The sequence below is a fragment of the Diprion similis genome, chromosome 2, assembly GCF_021155765.1.
Source record: "Diprion similis isolate iyDipSimi1 chromosome 2, iyDipSimi1.1, whole genome shotgun sequence".
Taxonomy (NCBI): Eukaryota; Metazoa; Arthropoda; class Insecta; order Hymenoptera; family Diprionidae; genus Diprion; species Diprion similis.
This window is the reverse complement of record NC_060106.1, coordinates 8251524-8265993: the sequence shown is the minus strand read 5'-3', so window position 1 is coordinate 8265993 and position 14470 is coordinate 8251524. Positions and strand designations below refer to the sequence as shown.

The 14470-nt window shown below is 40.9% G+C and overlaps 2 protein-coding genes across 2 annotated transcripts; both read left to right on the top strand.

Moving 5' to 3' along the window:
* The first annotated feature begins 613 nt into the window (after positions 1-613).
* On the top strand, positions 614-4473 carry LOC124416498. Its single transcript, XM_046897626.1, has 3 exons — positions 614-1230; positions 1313-1387; positions 3533-4473. The coding sequence occupies exons 1-3, from the start codon at positions 804-806 to the stop codon at positions 3793-3795; spliced, it is 765 nt and encodes a 254-aa protein (XP_046753582.1). The 5' UTR covers positions 614-803; the 3' UTR covers positions 3796-4473.
* An 8148-nt stretch (positions 4474-12621) lies between these two features.
* LOC124416497 (keratin, type II cytoskeletal 2 epidermal) lies at positions 12622-14470 on the top strand. Its single transcript, XM_046897625.1, has 3 exons — positions 12622-13054; positions 13425-13527; positions 13948-14470. Exons 1-3 carry the CDS (start codon positions 12731-12733, stop codon positions 14340-14342), a joined length of 822 nt encoding a protein of 273 aa, XP_046753581.1. The 5' UTR covers positions 12622-12730; the 3' UTR covers positions 14343-14470.

Below are 14470 nucleotides of genomic sequence, written 5' to 3'. Positions count from 1 at the left end.
GACCACTGAAACGTGTACGTGAATGCCACACTAATTAGTATAATTATCTGACGAAAAGTTATGGGAAGCGACAAAGGGAGAAACTTTAACGCTGGCCAAATCGAACAATTTTCTTTATCCCGCAAGTAACCAGATCTACGGATCATCTGGAATGAGAAATTTCTCCACTCGGACAGTATGCAATGTAAGCTTGGAGATAATGCTATTGCCGCCACAGACTTCGCGCAGAGGGTGGAACTTGACGACGACGCGGCGATATTCTCGGGTAATTATGGAATAAAAACGGACCAAGAGAATGTACGTAACGTCTCGAGTGGCACATTCACCGTGGTTATGCTCCACTAAAACAGATTGTCTCGTAAAGTCCGGTAAATTGCGAAAGTATAACGTGATTGTCCAGTGGTTGGTGGGTATGGGAAAGGTTGACTAGGTAGCATAGCAAGGCATTGGCCTCCTCTCGACAATGGCGAACTGTAACGCTCTGAAACCTTCAAAATAAGAATTGAACAAAACTGCGGTGAAAAACGTCAGGTACTCGGTACATTGGAGCTTGGATTGTCCGTTTTTTGCGGTGCAATCCCCTCGGATGATGTATATAAACAGAATCCAGTTCATTTGACCATCATTCAGGCCTCTACTGTAGGTTCTAAAACATCGAAGGTATTGAAACCTCGGATAGTGAGTGATCCCAGGGTCCCGTTCGCGAAATACGGGAAACCCAAAGGTTTAGCAAGTGTAGCGTTTTGCGGGGCGCTGGTAGCTCTGGGTTAACAGTGATTTGTGAGCTCACTGAAAAAAAAAAAATGGCAAGTTACCGAGAGTTTATCGCCTCGATGCTTGTCCTCCTCCTCATCGGGTCCACGACGGCCGATGAACTTTGGGTTGAGCGTTCGGGTGGAGTGTTAGGAGGTTTCACCAACTTGTGCGCATCGGAGGATCCAAAAAACGTATCAGCGTCGTGCCACGGGGTTCGAATCGTGCGAAAAGTGGTTCAACAGTTCCTCGATAAGTCAGCGGCGGTTCCAAATCTCGAGCTATCCGAAGGTGTTCAATTGGTTGAGTCCTCAGCTCCAGTGTTATCTCGGAGGTCGAGAAATATGAAGAACTCTGGAGTAGTTGAGGAGATCGTCAACTTTCTGGAAGGACGTGAGCTGAGGGTGAAACTGCCAAGTCTTTTTCCGGACAATCTGGAAACGGCTCTGAAGGAGTCCCTACCAAATGCTAATCAGGGTATGGATCCTCGCATACTTCTGATTTATACAAGCTCTGAACGGATCGATCAGCAAATAATAATGTATCAATTGTTTTTCAGGTCGGAAAAAAGACGATGGATTTGGCGGCGGTAAAGGAGGTGGTGGAGGCGTCATGATGATGGCACTAATGATGGGTAAGACATTTGCATACATGAACTCCTGTAGTGTTGGAAATGGTTCAATTTAACGTTGCTTTTTCAATGTAAAAATGATAACGAATTGCTCGAAGGACGTATTCAAAACGTTTCAGAAAGCTTGAGGCAACTTGCCTGTAAGAATGACTGGAAATCCTTTTTCACTACCAAAACTTGAGTTATAACACTGACTATGGGCCGTCCATAAATATACGTAGGATTATTTTCCCAGGTATTCCGTCTTCCCCCGTTCCTTGTTTAATGCATTGTAAGTGCCAGCCCCCCCCCCCCCCCCCCCTCTGCTTCCTAATGCAATTATCATGTAGGATTTTTTTTTCAAAATAATGCCATAAACGAAAAATATTGTGAATAATCAACTGCTTGTGTTCTGGGGACGAAGTAAAATATTTGTTAATGAAAGATGGCGGTGATGATGCTATGATCGAGATTCAAACAATTTCATTCGTTTCCGGTACCTTCGAGATTAATAGAATCTAATGCAAGAAATGTGTTTAAACCCCTTCTCCCCTGCTCGCGTGTAATACGAATTTTTGAGCTCTCTCTACCTTTGAAAACCTTGCACATAATTTGTGGACTGCCCCTTGTGCCAATAAGTGACAAAAAACTTTAGATATCATTCAACTTTTTAGAAGATATAATGGCATGAGTCTTTATAAAGTTGAAAATTGAGACAAGTCTTAATCGAGAATGACCGTCACTGTTGGTTTCAATATTTTGGTGTGCCAGTCTTATCCTGCTGGGACCACGTTATACTTGTACGATTATACTTTGCGATATGAAATACTTGGGGCTTTTCGTAACAGGTATCTTGCGACACCTTAAAATTAAATACATTTGGAATCATATTTCGTCTTCTCAAAATTGTTTTTGGGAAGAAGTAAATAGCGGTAAAAATGTGTGTTTCATGGTAGTTATACATATATTGGTCATTGGTGAAATAAGATAACTATTGTACTTTTGTCTTGTTATTTTTGGAAAGATTCGTCATGAGCAAGGTCTGTGCATAATTACCAAAGCTTGGTATATTCAAATATGCCGAATCGACAGAGTTTTCATGTTAGGAGAACAGAGTGAATAACCAAAGAAATAATGTTCGGGGGTATAAACCGAGCTGTTGCTTGAAATTGAGGAACCGTTGCCCCACGAGATTATCACAGAGCCTGCAATTAGTCAAGGGCTGGGTAAAATGCTCTGGCAAATGCATTCAAAACAGCAAATGGGAAATGGTTTGAAAAATATAATTTGAACAGACGAATGGAAATGCTTCAAAAAATTCTATTTAAAATGAAAAGTCGAAAATAGGGTATTAGAAATTAATTATAAAGTGTAAAATGGTATATTATATACTGTAAATCGTTAATCGTTAATCGTTAATTGAGATACGCTATTTTATGCTTGTGATTTTATTTTGTATATGCATAATATTTTCGATAAGCAACTTCAGTTCTTGATATCATGTTCTGTCGCTGATGTATGTATGGAAAATAATCGTGCAAATGGTAAGACAATAGTAGACAAGTGAATTTCAAAAACGGTTTGCAGTTGTGCAAAAAATGTTAGTAACACTGCGATCACAAGTGGATTAATTGTGGAATTTCATTGAAAACGTTCTCATCTCGGTGGAATGAGTGACTACAGGCAAAAATATTTTGTATTCATGCATGCAATATATTAAATATTTTGATCAAATCACAGATTTATTCGAGCGAACGAATGATGCATTATTAAATAGACTTTCTTTAAGCTGATATTTAAGTGCAAACCTGACAATTCTGGCACTACTCATTCCTATCTGAGTGAATATCGGCCTAAAATATCGTTAACGGAATTATTTTCTCAAAGTTCAAAATCCATTTGAATAAAGACATCGGACAAATAGTTAAAATTGTACATTGTTCCTTCAATTTTTTCATTTAAAATGGAAAATAGAAAACGCCTGTTTAAACCTATTCGAAATAGAAAAAACTATTTAAATTTTGAGCGCGTATGAAAAATGAAACAATTTCAAATACTATCCAACCCCAAAAACTGCAATATACATATATTTCGATTCGTATTCAAGTGTATAAGAATTTCACTTGTGTTAACACGCGCCGGTTGTGACAAGTAATTTCTTGTTAACAGGAAAGATGATGGGTGCCCTGGGGCTGGGAGCTTTGGGTCTATTGGCGATGAAGGCGTTAATGGTTTCTGGTCTTGCCCTGATGCTGTCCCTGATCGTGGCAGCGAAGAAGCTGGCCGGAGGTCACGACGACGGTGGTGGTCACCACGTGATCTACGCTCAGGAGAGCCACGGCCATGGTCATAGACGATCGCTGGACGATACTGATTTTAGCGATCTACCATACCGAGGATACTCGGTCGATTACACGGTGAAAAACTCCTAGTGGTAGCTAATCCTGATCCTTGACAGAGACCCAACGATACCTACACGGACGCAGGAAATTTTCTTGCCCGAATAGCTAACTGACTCATCCTTTGACAGACACAATTCTCGAGTGAGCAGCAAACACGGATCTCTCGGTTCAATGCAAATAACGGAGGAAACACTCAGCCGAGAGACCCTGGTGAAAACAAAGTATGTGAAAGTTTTCTATATACATATAGTGAACGAAAAACAAATAATAAGTATAAAAAAAGCTATTGTGACAAATACGCGTATGAGACTACCGACAGGTTCCTCCTGTCCCGGTGACAAACGGACGGACGTCGACGGAGCGACGAACTGTCGTGATAAACGAGACGCGTTATGACTATAATACACGTGACAGTGACGGAAGGCTCGTAGAAAGTGACTTTTGGAATATACTACCATGGTCAGCTGGTCCCCAGTTGCTTCAGTCTGCAATCGTAAGTCCCTAAAAATTTTGACCTTTCGAAAAATGACATTACATACTCCATTGCCGCGACAATTACCACCAACGGAATGCTACCTCCACTCAAAGGGTAGATGATAATGATTATTAGATGAAAATCTACCCTCAATAACGATACCCACGTGACCAAAGACACTTCACCTCCCATTTTTCTTAAACTTTCGACATGCTCAAAACTACTATACAATATATACCTAAATATTTATTTATCGATAGACTAATAGTTGTAAGTGTACGTAGTTATACCTGCAGAGATTTTCTGTCTGGTTATTTATTTTTTGTATAATGATGTAATAGGTACAAGATTTGGAAGAAATTAATAAATATATTTAAAAAAAAAAAGAAAGATAAGCCGACTATTGTTTTGTCTTTTCTTTTTTCCTTCCAAGATTACCCAGAGTAGATATTACACGAGACATCATGTAATAAAGTTCGTAAGCACGTACCCACTAAAGTTCAAAGAGAACAACTCATCGCAATTTCCTGAATATCAATTGATCGGGGATCTCCGATCAATTAACGAGAAATTTTGAGAATCATTACGAATTGAATCGAGGCTACTTGGTCAGCGTAGCTTATGTCTGTTGATACCGCCTGAGGGAGCCTGATATTATATACAGACGGCAGTGTATGGCGTTAACCGAGTAAAACATTAATGAACAAAAAGAAAACAAACGAAACAGGAAGAAGAAGAAGAAAAAAAAAAAACCGACGAACATTAAAAATAAAAAGGTACGGGTAAAAAAAGTGGAAAGGAAAGAAAAGGAGGAGAAAGAAAATAGCGAGAGAAGAAAGTATGTCGCTTGTAAGACTCTTAACATCGCGTACCCTGGCTTCGGGGAGGAGAAGAGAGAAGCCTGCGCCTCTCCTCTCCTCTCGCACATATGTACCTCGTTCCACTGCAACTGTGTACCTGTTTACGTAGAGCCTATCTCTTTTAGAGGCGGGTCGATAGGATCTTGTATTACCGGGTTCAGTGGGCGCCGAGAGAGCGGCGGCAAGAAGAGAGAAAGAGAAAGAGAGAGAGAGAGAGAAAAGGGGTACAAGAAGGGGGCAGATCGGATCACCGGTGAAACGACCGACTGACCCACATACCACGGCATTCCTTTTTTCCGATTGAAATATCATAAAACGAGATGCGCCGCTCTCAAACGGATGCAGACGGTTTTGCGTTGCTCTACGCGAATGCAGCATTCTTGCACAAGCCTTTGGCTTCATGTTTCAGCTCAGGGTGGTTCAAATCACCCCTTCGCAGACGAAGATATTCCTTAATATATGATAATATCAACCCTCAACTGAATTTAGCGATGTATCGATCTTGCTGTTGAATTTTTTTACACTTAGAAAGAGCAGATTCGATGCGATGGTGATTTGCAATGAAGTCTCATTGAAAATTAGTTGTGACGTGGTCCAAATAAGTCCTGGATCCTGCGAGACAAAATTTTTATGTTTATTCGCGTTTTTACAGCACATCTGTAATAGCGAATGTAATGTAATTTCTTCCAAATTTGATACTATTTTCAGAAATAGTGTAATTTATTAATCAGCTGGTCACCCAAGAAATCCTTACACTTTCGCAGGAGATATTTTTCGATTTTATAAAAATTGAAGCTTCAAATCCATTCTGAATCGTGTGAGCTAACGTTATATTTCTAGATTTTGAGATTCTCTAATAGGCGAAAATTATTCTGGCATGCCTTCTGAAACATACTTTCATTTAAATCATACTTTATTCCTTATCTTCGGGATATATATATGTCGTTAAGTTAGGGTACTCAGGATTCGATTTCACAAAAAAAAAACCTGATTTACCAGCAAATAAACCTGGACATAAAATATTAGCATATGAATAGCATGCGTGTAACGCCAGTAAAACTATTATCTTCGCGCTTAATTTACAGTTTGGAGAAAAGAAAAGTGGTTAAAGTGATCGAAGACCTGTTGTTCTTGGTACACAGTTAACGGGTCACAATGGAGGCTTTTAATGATTCGAGTCTTGTAATTCAAAGTTAATGCACTTTCCTGGCTACGAGACATACCTACTGTCTATTACCTTATTCCCCCAAGTACCATCACGCCTTTTTTGAAACTGGTTAGCCAACTTTCGCTCAGAAGTATATACATGTACGCGTACGCATGGTAGTGGTTGTTCCGTACAGACAAAATGAATTTCAGTTTCTGTTGAATTCTCTACGTCGAATTAACCGCGAGTTTTGAACGTCGAATGCTTCCCTATACCGAAAACGTATTACAGAGAAAGTTCATTGCCAATAAGAGATTACTGTACGATATTTGAATGAACGCAGATTCTACATCCGTAAATCTATTTATATATGCGGTCGTGACCGTGGCTAAGTGTTGTCTAACGTCAGCCAGTGAAAACTGTCAATTGGAATCGCATGTAAATTCTGTATATAAATTTACCTACGAGCTCCGTTTGAAAGCTCGTACAGAAACACGTGCGTGCGTCCTAATAAACCCTCCTTCCGAGTTGACACTGGCATCGCGAGAGTGCAAACAATACTTGTTTGTTGAAAAAATTTTTACTTTGTAGACCCGTGAGAAGAGTGTGTGAATGAAAGTCAGACAGAAATCATCAATGTCCTGCGAAATAACAAGTTGCAACAGCCGCATCTTCGCGTAGCGCGTATTCGATTAATGCAAATAGACAGGGTGCCAAAATAACAAACCAAAACAAAGAAAAAAAAAAAAAAGGTGAACCATGATCGGAATGCCAGCTGATCACATATTTGAATCATGTTGCAGACGAGCATATGCAAGGCCTGCGAAACCGATTTGTCGAGAGACGTCTGCTGGCATTTCTCTTTGTTGATTGCTCAAAATCGGTACATGATCGGTATCGTTGCCCAGCATGGGCAGGTCCGCACCCACCGATCCGAAAGAAGCGACGGGGCCCGTTACATTCCAAACTCGTTACAGTCCGAGGAAGAAATTTGAATTTTAAATCGTATATTATGTTGATTTTGAACCCCGTATGTGTGTCAGTGCGTCGGGCCCCTCGCTACGAGATTTGGGCATCGGTGACTTCGATGCTGATATTCCCATTATCCGTCACCCTTTGAGGTTCCGCCTATTGACCGTTATTACGAGAATTTTAATCGTCATACGCATTCTGCTGGAAGTGTGTTGGAACGCGAAGTGTCACAATTACCATGGTTTCCTCCTGTCGGTCTTGTTCCTTAAGAGCACCTGTCAGATGAAGAATCTGGAAGTGGATTGTTGAAGAACAATCCGCAATCAGTTATGACTAATTTTACTACAATCACAGACGAAAAATTATACGTCGACACCATCATTCTAGGATTGATCACGCTGTATTAGGGGTGCCATGAAATTGATTCGATTCCTTGGGTCTCGAGAACTTCCAGTGTTGCACAATTGTAAGTTCACAGCTACACAGAAAATACTGAATTACATTTTCGTGAAAGGTATTTATTTCATCAAGAAAAAATCTCAGATATTGTTCTGTACTGTACAGAAACTATATTTGTATTGTAGTAGCCCGTGCAGGCCTTTTGTTGCATTTATCGTTTGATAAGAGGAGTATCAGGCTTCTGGGTAATGAATTCTGCTCAAACTTATCGCGTTATTTCTTTGGCATAAGACATGTAGCCCGTGATATGTGGTTCAGGTTAGTGTGGTTAGGTTAGGTCAAGTTTCATCCAATAGGCTTGTTTTCACTCCAGTTAAAGTTGATCACATTAGTAGTTTGATGAGTAAAATACTATTAAAAATTAAAACTGTTGTATATTTTCATCGTGAATATGAATTTTCCTTGACTTTCGTTGAAGTTTTGACGAGAGGATTTCATGGATTCAGATCTAAACTAAGCTAATACTTTTAATTCAGGGCTATAGTGAACTGCGAATTTTTGTTATTCTAATTTCATATACATTGAATGGCGGAAGGCCCAATGTATAGAATCATGCATAAGAACTTCAATATCTTGGGCTAAAAAAACACTCCTAGAAGTTTCAGCAAAAATTGCAATGTATGGTCTAATATTCTCTCTGTAAGCCATTGTTCGCATAGATTGATTGTTTCAAGTTTATTTCTCTATAGGATGACAAAGATGACGTTTATCAACCAAGTTTCGAATGTTTCGTCGAATGAAGCTGACCACATCTTATCATTAAATGCACCCCTGTACACTTTTCCCACAAGAGAGCCAACCTAACCAGCACACCCCGTGACATCCCATAGAACCAAAGCATAATATCCATAACTGGATCTACTAATTTACCACTCAAATAACGTGGAAATTACTGTATGACAAGTGAGGTTGTAATTGAGTTTGTTATATCGAATATGTGTCACGTATCTTGAAATTTATTGATAACTATCAGAATTGAGGTACCAATGTTACACTTCGCAGAGTGATTCTACCCAAAATTTAGCGCTTGTTGATGCCGAGTTATCAACACCAATAAATTTACTCAAGCCGTGATGTAATTTCAGTGGTATTATATTTTTCCACGTATAGAAATATGATAATGATACTTACTCATAAATTTCAAATCGCTTCTGGCTACGGTAATTTTATGGTTACATTATGCTTAAGATAATCGCCTCACGGAGATAGACTTATTTATACTTTCTTGTTTCTGATTGTGCTACCATCACGTTACTGATGACATCTAGATACAACGATGTACGTTGGTGCTAGTTAATTAAGATAGACCTAGCAGCTTTAGGCACTGACGGGAAATTCTAGCATGATTGTGATTTTACGACACCGACGTACACGTTTTTACTAATGTAGCTGAATAGATATTCATGTATGTAGTTTGAAGCGTCGATGTTTCATTGATGTCATGCAAATTTTGTTACTTAGTACGAATAGTTCTTTCTTAAGCTCTTCATTTCGGACTGTTTGTTAGTCATCAAGAATAGAAAAATTGTGATATAAGTCAGAATGTCGAATAAATATCAATTGAAAATAAATAAATCAACGAATTCACAGGAAACTCGATGATAATTAGTGCAACTTTTGGCGAATGTAATCGTTGGGGATCCTTTTCATTCAATGGTAACTTCGTAGCATAATTATTAATTTTGAAGTCAGCTAATTTTTTAAATTTAAACCTTCGTAAATACCTCCCATGAGCCATTTTTTTCAGTCGTCATTCCTCATGCGCATAAGATGTGGCACACACGCAAACACACTCTCAATTATTATACCGAACCCATAGAAGCGAAAGCTAATTAAACATGCATTATACCGCGTATATGTTTTATTAAAAAATTACTGATTACAAACATTCTTTCACTTTAGATGACGGCAGAAAATTAAAACGAAGGCAATTTTTGCACGTTCATTGTTATATACTCTAAAAATTGTATAAAACATTAATCTACTGGTCTTCATTAAATTAGCTATCAATTAGCATAAACCGTACAACTCGGAAGAGATCAGCTGAAGCCACGTGCAAATATTGATTCTCCATTTTGATTTACATCGTCGCTCCGGTTTATGGAAGGTACAACAAACGTTTTCCAAACTATCCCACAGAGGGGGATAAAATTTAAAAAGATAAAGGACCTGCGCATATCATGTCTCTTATTTCAGCTATTGTTTCTTATCCTTACTATTCCTACCAGAGTAGGTACCTGTGTTCAGGCATTTGGTTGATTATTAGATAATTGAGGGAATGAAATCATCATTCTAATAGATTCATGTCAACACGCAAGTGAATTACGAAATGCATTGAGTCGTTGATTCGATCATGCGCTTAATGAAAGTATAATCGTCTACAGTGGATAGCATTGAATAGATAGGTCCATTACCACTGACCTTCATTTTCCTCACGCACATATTTATGGCCAAACCCAAATTCTACAATGGTTGTTTTACTCCTTGTCAACTGCTTCCTAGGATCAGTTGGCTGGTGCAAAGAGAGTTTACTTTTACTCAATCGCGTGCGTCGCGTCGTTTTGGTGATCTCAGAGGGGCGCAGTAGGGCATATAAAATGACGATGATCGATGCATTTAGAGGGAAAGGCATAGTGAAACCTGTAGTAAACACAGGCTGATATCCGTTCTGCAGCTGAGCAAATCGTAAGAGTTATTGCAGGGTACTCAAATCGAGCGCACGTGCAGTGTAGACCGACTGGCGAAAGAACGGCGAGGGCAACGCCTCGTTCAGCCAGTACTCAACCGAAAGAAACGAAATGAAAATGATACAGAGAATCGAGTGGGGCACTTCGAATAGAAAGTGGTCACGGGCAATGAAGGTCGTATCCGGGATGTATGAGCTTGATACTAGTTTTCTTTCATTCATGCGAAACGTGCAGCATCGTCGATTGGGCCTCGATGTTGGAAACGTAGGATGGGGAGGAAGAAAAAATCGGAAATGATCCCGCCGGGTGGAATTTTGGATTCGGATTCGACGCTGGACTTTCTGTTCGCATTTGACTCCCATGACTTAAGTTTGGAAAAAATTCTTGGAAATTGTATGCGTCAGGCGGCGACGCGTGTGATGAGCAACTTTTTCACCTTCTGTTCGTACACTCTGTCCTACTGACATAGAATGTCACCGTATCCTAAAAATCGGTGTGCGCATCATGGTATACTTTACATTTTGTATGCTTCGACGATCTCGTCGATAGTGATTGGAATTTCGTTAGAAGCTAAAACGTTGCGATAGTTTTAGATATCACATCGCTTATAATCCTAATTGGTCACGCTTAAGTAGAATCGCATACCGATCACACAGGGTGGAATTCCCCCCAGGTCCAAAAAGTGATATCCTGTCTCAACAATGAGATCCGGAAATCTAGAAAAAATACCTGAGTATTGATTAAAGATCGCAGAAAAAGCTCTCTTAGTTTTCTTAACCAAAATTCATTGTTCAAGTAATGTAAAACATCGGCAAAGTTAAGGCACCAATGGACTGTATAAGGAGTTTGGAAAATGTGTGGGGTGATATTCACCCCAGGTGACCAATCAGGGTTAAGGTGGACAACTATGAACCTCGTGGTCTCTTAGGAATTAGAAACCTGACAGAATTAGATGAGAGTATCGTATACTATTGGGATTCAGACTTCTGATTGACTATAATTTCATTCAATATCTTAACCCTACTCTTCGTGAGTTATCCCTTACAGAAAAATCCTCAACTTGGGTGTAAATTCACACCCTCAACTTTTTTCTTATGGGAATTTAAGATCAGCATTATCTATGAGTTGGGGGTACGAATTTACAGCCAAGTTGTGGGTTTTCTCCGTGAGGGATTGCATGTCTCAGGAAGTTATTTCGTCTGATAATTGCGAGGAGTCTGGATCTGAATCACGTGAAATATATGTAATTTGAATGAGTTTCGATGCATTATAGCTGCAATAATGATAAGATACGGAATCTTGGTTTGGTTAGAAAACTGACGATTGAAAAGAGTGAGCTCAACATTCTACAATAGTCTAAAATTGTCTTCGATATTGGAAATGAAATATCAAGGAAAACAAACATCAAGTCAAAAATACTCACAATTTTTCAGCATACTTCTCTACTGTCAAAGAATACCGGACTACATAGCTCTGCACTGATTCCACCTCTGTCACACCAAGAACGAAGCAAAGTAATTTAAAATCTTGTCAGATTCTGTACATCATAACAGCGGATCAGCACTTTTCGATTAAACTACATCCAACTCACTCGGAATCCTAAAATGATAGAAAGTTTCTGTCAACACAGTATTCTCGGTAAAGCGATGCACTGTTTGCTGGATACGAAGATTTGAAAGGCGCTATGCCGTTTCACAGGGAAAAAGCGGACGTCTACTTTGCCGAGAATGTGATAAGATAGCAGACTGGAAAAGCTGCGTACTTGGAAATGAACAGTTCCTGGGCACCGAAAGAAGAAATGCGATACTCATGTAGGCAAAACACGCCTCGATAGTCATAGTCTGGGTGGGCCGCTGCCTATCCTGCGTGCTAATCGTAAGTGTTACAATTCCGCCATCAGTGTATCCAAGGTCTAACATCGAGGAGTCCAATGTGCCCGGCAATTAATTCACGTTGGGCTTCGTAAATATGAAGTGTAGTTTTCTAACAGGTTTAGATCGGCACTATACTCGACACGGTAAACTCACAAACGATGGCGGGGCCCGTCGGGGACATTACGCGAGCGGCACGCCTTGTGCCCCCTTCCGGAAGACCCAGCTTCGATTGGCGGCCTCGCCTCCCTCGTGTGACGTGGTTGGCTCGTGCCTCTGGATCTGCACGGTAACGCGGATGACACACGAGGCAAATAGAAAAAAAGGTGGGAGCGTCACTTCAGGTGGGGACCCGCCAAATATAAGCTAAAGAGCCTGACCAATGGACCACACTAAAATTCACTTCCTACCGTGACAGGTTCGATAGAAAAAACAACGGGAAAAGAAGAGACGCAGACTGAAGTCGTGGCTGTACCGTTGTTTCGATAACGAAAATGAAATTACTCGCCGTTTTGCTCGTCGCAGCGGTTGCTTCCGCCCAGACCCTCGACGACTGCCTGCAGCAGGACGCCATATCATGCGTGCAGAAAAGCTTCTATCATCGAGTCAAGCAGTTCTTCGACCAGGATAAGTGGGAGATTGTGCGCGGTGTGAGCCTCGTCAAGTCCCAGGATTCCCGCGGTGCGAAAAGTAGCGACGATGTCATCTACGATCAGGAGATCGAAGGCGCGAAGAGTAGTGTCGCCGAGCGTCAAAATTCCCTGGAGAATTTCGTAACTGATAAAATCAGCGGCTTCGTTAGTGGTCGCAGCCTCCAGGTAAGAGTTCCGCTACTTACAATTAGCCCTTTTTAATCAGCAGAGATAATCAATTCAAATTTTCGCTGACACAATGCAATTATTCAACAAGATTTTGGCAATTGCATTGGCCAATGATAAGAGACGCCTGGATTTTGATATATTGAGTAAATTTCACTGTTACATAAGCGATTTAATGGTTGTAATGACGTTACCAAAAAAAAAAAAAGTAAGAAAATTTTATCTCTCGCTTCACTGCGCGGTCAAGTTAATTAAGTCGTCGAATCGACTACTGCTAAAGGTAAACTGACAAAAGTGAAAGGAAAAAGGTGAATAAGAATCTAACAAAAACGAACTTATTGTAATTCTCTGTGATACTTAATTATTGCAGATCAACTTCTCGCCGATGATCGAGCAGGTCAGTAACTCCGCACGCGCCTTGACCGAATCGGTACCCGAGGAAGTGAGCCAAGCGGTCGACGAGGTCGTTGAAGGTAAGGCGGTTCAGGATTCTGATGTTATTTATCACCGCTGTTAAAAAGTTGGTCCCGTTAATCCAACGTGGCAAGGACGCATTCCATTCCACAAGCGACTCGGTAACGCCAGAGATATTGTCAGCTCTGCGTATTAGCGACTAAAAACAAACTCCGAGAAAGCCATTGTTGAGCCATACTACGTGACCTGCCGCAACGCCGAAGTAGAAACCAAAGGTTGTTGACGGGACCGAGACAATCACGAGTCGTTTTCATTGTGCATAAGAAAAGCTAGGTGACACGCCGTTTTGGGCTCTCTCCATACAGTCGGCACTGTCAATTCATAAGACAATCAACGGAAACCGAAAGTTTGTGTGTTCGTTGAAAACAAAATTGGATCAACGAAATTTCTTCGCTAATCACTGCACTTACGTATTTCAGGACGTGGAAAGAAGAAGATTCTCAAGTCCATCCTGCCGCTTCTGTTGGCCGCAAAATTGAAGATCGGTGCCCTGGCTACTCTCGCCTACTTCGGAATCGCTCTTTTGGCCAAGAAGGCCATCATTGCATCTCTCATTTCGATCGCCATATCCGCCTTCATTGGGTTCAAGGCCCTGATGTCGCAGGGTCATGACCACCACTCGTCTGCAACAGCCTACAACTCTGGTGGCTGGTCGTCTGGCGGTGGTGGTGGGTGGTCTTCCGGTGGTGGTGGCGGTGGCGGTGGCTGGTCTTCCGGTGGATCTCCAGGTGGATGGTCATCCTCGGGCGGTTCCGGCGGCTGGGAAGATCGTCAGGCAGCTCAGAGCCAGGCGTACTCCGGATATCAGCATTAACGTTTTTACTCGAACACCATGACTACAGGGATTGGTTTTAAGCAAATCGAATAATCGACGGCCAAGAAGCCAAGATCCTGACGGACTCCATGGTTTGAGAAAAGTATTTGCTTCTCTAGCGAGTTTCC

Excerpts from the sequence above, each read along its gene's own strand:
- LOC124416498 (XM_046897626.1), top strand. The coding sequence starts at position 804 with ATGGCAAGTTACCGAGAGTTTATCGCCTCGATGCTTGTCCTCCTCCTC. Across the intron at positions 1,231-1,312 it reads CCTACCAAATGCTAATCAGG|GTCGGAAAAAAGACGATGGA; the intron begins GTATGGATCCTC and ends ATTGTTTTTCAG. Across the intron at positions 1,388-3,532 it reads GATGATGGCACTAATGATGG|GAAAGATGATGGGTGCCCTG; the intron begins GTAAGACATTTG and ends TCTTGTTAACAG.
- LOC124416497 (XM_046897625.1), top strand. The coding sequence starts at position 12,731 with ATGAAATTACTCGCCGTTTTGCTCGTCGCAGCGGTTGCTTCCGCCCAG. Across the intron at positions 13,055-13,424 it reads TTAGTGGTCGCAGCCTCCAG|ATCAACTTCTCGCCGATGAT; the intron begins GTAAGAGTTCCG and ends TAATTATTGCAG. Across the intron at positions 13,528-13,947 it reads GGTCGACGAGGTCGTTGAAG|GACGTGGAAAGAAGAAGATT; the intron begins GTAAGGCGGTTC and ends TACGTATTTCAG.